Source organism: Myxocyprinus asiaticus, chromosome 13, assembly GCF_019703515.2.
Source record: "Myxocyprinus asiaticus isolate MX2 ecotype Aquarium Trade chromosome 13, UBuf_Myxa_2, whole genome shotgun sequence".
NCBI lineage: Eukaryota > Metazoa > Chordata > Actinopteri > Cypriniformes > Catostomidae > Myxocyprinus > Myxocyprinus asiaticus.
Genome location: NC_059356.1, coordinates 50798590 through 50802647, shown reverse-complemented (window position 1 = coordinate 50802647; position 4058 = coordinate 50798590). Strand labels below are relative to the sequence as shown.

Below are 4058 nucleotides of genomic sequence, written 5' to 3'. Positions count from 1 at the left end.
AGAACAGGTCCTATGAGAACTCGACTGATTCAGTGTGCACCAGAGATAAGCTTATGTTCAATGATATGGGAATAACCCAACATATGGACTTCTTGAATCTAAACAGCGCTTTTACTGGTCTGCAACAATAATGCAACACATCTCAATTATAACAGTTCATATATTTATAATGATTTGAATTATTATGGATTATTTATATTGAATTACATTTATTTGTGGGCCTTTCTCAGCAAATATTAATACATGTGATTAATTTAATTGATCTGCGTGTCATGTTAATCCGTAATTCGTAAAAAAACACTCATGTCCTGATATCAACAGGCTCGAAAAACATAAAATGACATTAAATGCTACACATTAAGATGGAAAAGATCTCTTTTTAATGTTTTTAAGTATCACAACAGTAAATACAAACACTGAGTTTATGGTCATTGAGCGTGTGCTGGGGTCTCGGGTCGTTCTGACCCAATAAAACGGGTTAAATGGGAGTCGGGGCGGGGCTCAGTCCTCACTCTGCCTCTTCCTGCCTGTCCGTCTGCGTCGCTCCTTCTTGGTGGTTCTGCCGAGGCGGAGCTTGTTGTCATATGTGAATGACTTCCTGTCACCCTGCCCATTTTGACGCCTCATTTCCCGTTTCCCGTTGTGCTTCTTTTTGCTCTTTTTTGTCCGTTTAGTGTGAAGATGCAGCGACGCCGTGAGCGACTTAATCCTGCGGACAGAACGTAAAGCTCTTGTTGGTAACGGTTCTGATCCGAAACATAAGAGCTGTCCATTTAACATGCTCATTTATCTTTACGGGCCTTTCTCAGCAAGTATTGATTCAAGCCATTCATTCGATCAAAGTTACTAATCAACTGACATCCCAGAATAAAACAAAACTAATCAAATAATCACGATCAATGAGAAATGAGTGAAGCTGACGGTACTTTTTAGAGAGGATGGGGTTCCCTGATTTCTTTGGAAGAGCCTTCACTTTCTCTTCATCATCATCTTCCTCACAGTCTTCAGCATCCTGGAGAAACACACAAAACATCTGATCAATCGAGACCGCTCATAAACTGCATTCAAACCGAACGGATTCGATTTCTTCACCTGCACTCTTTCTGGCTCCAGTAATCTCGCTCCTGATAGGTCCAGGTCACTGATGGTCGTCACGGTAACGGTGTGGTTGGGATGATCGTACTGAACGCACTCGCTGGTCGCTGTGATCGCATCTTCCAGTTCATCTGCCTCATCTACACAATGTAAACACGACAGATAGAATGTTAATGTATAGTAAGAAAAACTTTCAAAATATCACATTGTTCCTTAACTTTAATTATAATACTTTAATATTACACATTAAATCATACAAACTGGTGTGACAGAATCACTTACCACCCCTGTCTGTGTAAAGTAAAAAAATGTAATCTGTAACCATGTCAAAAGTATTTTACCTGAGAATCTGAACCAGAATAAAGAGACTCACCCAGAGCTTCCCGTCGCTCCTTCAGCATCTTCGTGTATTGTTTATGTCTCTGGAGGAACATCAGAGATTCAGCAGCGGCTTCACACACACACACACACACACACACACACACACACACACACACACACATCATCATCATTATCATCATCCTCACCTCCTCTCTGACCCTCTTCTGCTCCTCCTTCAGCTTGTTCTTCATCTCCGTCAGTGCCGCTTTACGCCGCTCCACTTTCCTCTTGTGGAATCCCGTCAGGAATTCTCTAACACAAACACATCATTTCTCCAGCTGAATGTCAACATATATATTTACTCAGAGAATCATGCAAATATATGATTAAAAACTAATATATTTACAATCAATTATGCTAATTAATTTAGAATAAAAAGTAACTATACAAAATGTAATGTGAAAAATGTGTGAACACAAAAAAATATATTTATAAGAATATTTCAGCTCTGTAGGTCCATACAGTGCAAGTGAATGGTGACCAGAACTATGAAGCTCCAAAAAGCACATAAAGGCAGCATAAAAGTAATCCATAAGACTCCAGTGGTTTAATCCATGTCTTCAGAAGTGATATGATAGGTGTGGGTGAGAAACAGATCAATATTTCAGTTCTGGTCACCATTCACTTACGACCAGATATACCACACGAGCAAGGACTTAGTGTGGTACATCTGATCGGAATTATGCTTTTCGCACAGGAAAAACCCCATAGACTTCCACTGACATAATGTTCAGATAAGCAAGACTACTGAAACTCCAGCTGTCAAAAATTCAAATGTAAATAAGCCCACAGAAGGATGTAAATATGCCTTTAAATCTCTCACTCTGTCTTTATGTATCTAGTGAAAACTTTCAGACAAGGCTTTGATAAGCCAATATCAAAGTATCATATCACTATTTCATATCAGCGTGTTTTTCTTCAGCTTTTGTTAAAATAAAGAACTTTGAATGTTTTGAAACGTATGAAACTCTGTATTAGTTCATAAACAAATACACAGTAATGAATATTTTTAATGATAGTGTATTTAAACATACAGAGAGTGTTATTTTATATTATTCAGATCATGTGTGTTGAAATGAGATTAATTCATATTTAAACAGATATACAGTTATAGTTCATTCTCACTTACTGTCTGTCTTTATCATCGAACATCAGCACACATTTCTTCTTTTTCGCTGAAGGTTTAAACTTTGATTTCTGTTTAAACTGCCCGTTTTTTACCATTTTCGCGATGTTATTAAACACGTGTGACACGCTCCGAATGCAACTTCCGCTTCTGGGAGCGACCGGAAGTGCCAAAATAAAAGTCCGATTTTTAAAATAAAAGACCTCATGAAAATCCTTTCCGTTCATCTCTGTAGTTTTGGTATTTATCAGGCATTTATATTCGAAATTTACAGTCTTTCACTTCCTGACAAAGAGTCCAAAATATAGTTGTTTAAAAGCTGCTTTGAAACGATGTGTACTGTTAAAAGCGCTATACAAATCACTGCATTGTCACTTTTAAATGATATGACCAACATCCCAGCAAACACAGAACATTCCCCTAACGTTAGTGTATGGTTCCTGTTTATATTTTTGGGAACTATTTTCTAACGTTCTAAAAACTTTCTCTTTAGGTTCATTTTATAAACATAAACTAACATTCCCAGAACATTGCAGGGTGGTTTTTGTGGGATAACCTAAAAATAACATATACAGAATGTTCTCTAATGGTTATTTTTAGGTTTTATATTTAGTTCACATGTTTTAATATTTTTCAGAGAGGTTGATAGACAACAAAGATTGACATTAGTGCAGTACAGCCATGTGTAAAGTAAAAGTATCATGGAATATGGGAACTGAACACATTAAAATGAACAGATGTGGAAAGCATACCATATATATACAATATCTGCGTCTAATACATGCACACGCATTCGGTTCAAATCAAATCAAATCAAATCAAATCACTTTATTGTCACACAGCCATATACACAAGTGCAATGGTGTGTGAAATTCTTGGGTGCAGTTCCGATCAACATAGCAGTCGTGACAGTGATGAGACATATACCAATTTACAATAACATCAAATTAACACAACACAATTTAAACATCTGTTATACATAATTACACTCAACTTAAAACATCACATTAACACAACACAAATTAAACATCTGTTATACATAATTACACTCAACTTAAAACATCACATTAACACAACACAATTTAAACATCTGTTATACATAATTACACTCAACTTAAAACATCACATTAACACAACACAATTTAAACATCTGTTATACATAATTACACTCAACTTAAAACATCACATTAACACAACACAATTTAAGCATCTGTTATACACATAATTACACTCAACTTAAAACATCACATTAACACAACACAATTTAAACATCTGATATACACAATTACACACAACAATATACAAATACAAATAATAACATACACTGTACAATATACAATACACACAATATAGATACACATTAATCAAAAATAAAAAATAAAAATATATATAGTCAGTTGTTAAGAGAAAAATATATAAAAAAGTGTATATATATATATATATAGAATGTACAGTA

At 35.4% G+C, this 4058-nt stretch overlaps 1 protein-coding gene across 1 annotated transcript; it reads right to left on the bottom strand.

Annotated features, from left to right (window-relative positions):
• Positions 1-357: 357 nt before the first annotated feature.
• Positions 358-2773, bottom strand: nol12 (nucleolar protein 12). The gene is made up of 6 exons (XM_051713515.1): positions 2606-2773; positions 1623-1728; positions 1469-1517; positions 1093-1235; positions 927-1012; positions 358-709 (listed from the first exon to the last, which is right to left on the bottom strand). Exons 1-6 carry the CDS (start codon positions 2698-2700, stop codon positions 502-504), a joined length of 687 nt encoding a protein of 228 aa, XP_051569475.1. The 5' UTR covers positions 2701-2773; the 3' UTR covers positions 358-501.
• Positions 2774-4058: the final 1285 nt, after the last annotated feature.

Coding starts and splice junctions, on each gene's coding strand:
- nol12 (XM_051713515.1), bottom strand. CDS start 2,700: ATGGTAAAAAACGGGCAGTTTAAACAGAAATCAAAGTTTAAACCTTCA. Junction 1,729..2,605: donor TTCGATGATAAAGACAGACA/GTAAGTGAGAAT, acceptor TGTTTGTGTTAG/AGAATTCCTGACGGGATTCC. Junction 1,236..1,468: donor GGAGCGACGGGAAGCTCTGG/GTGAGTCTCTTT, acceptor TACATTGTGTAG/ATGAGGCAGATGAACTGGAA.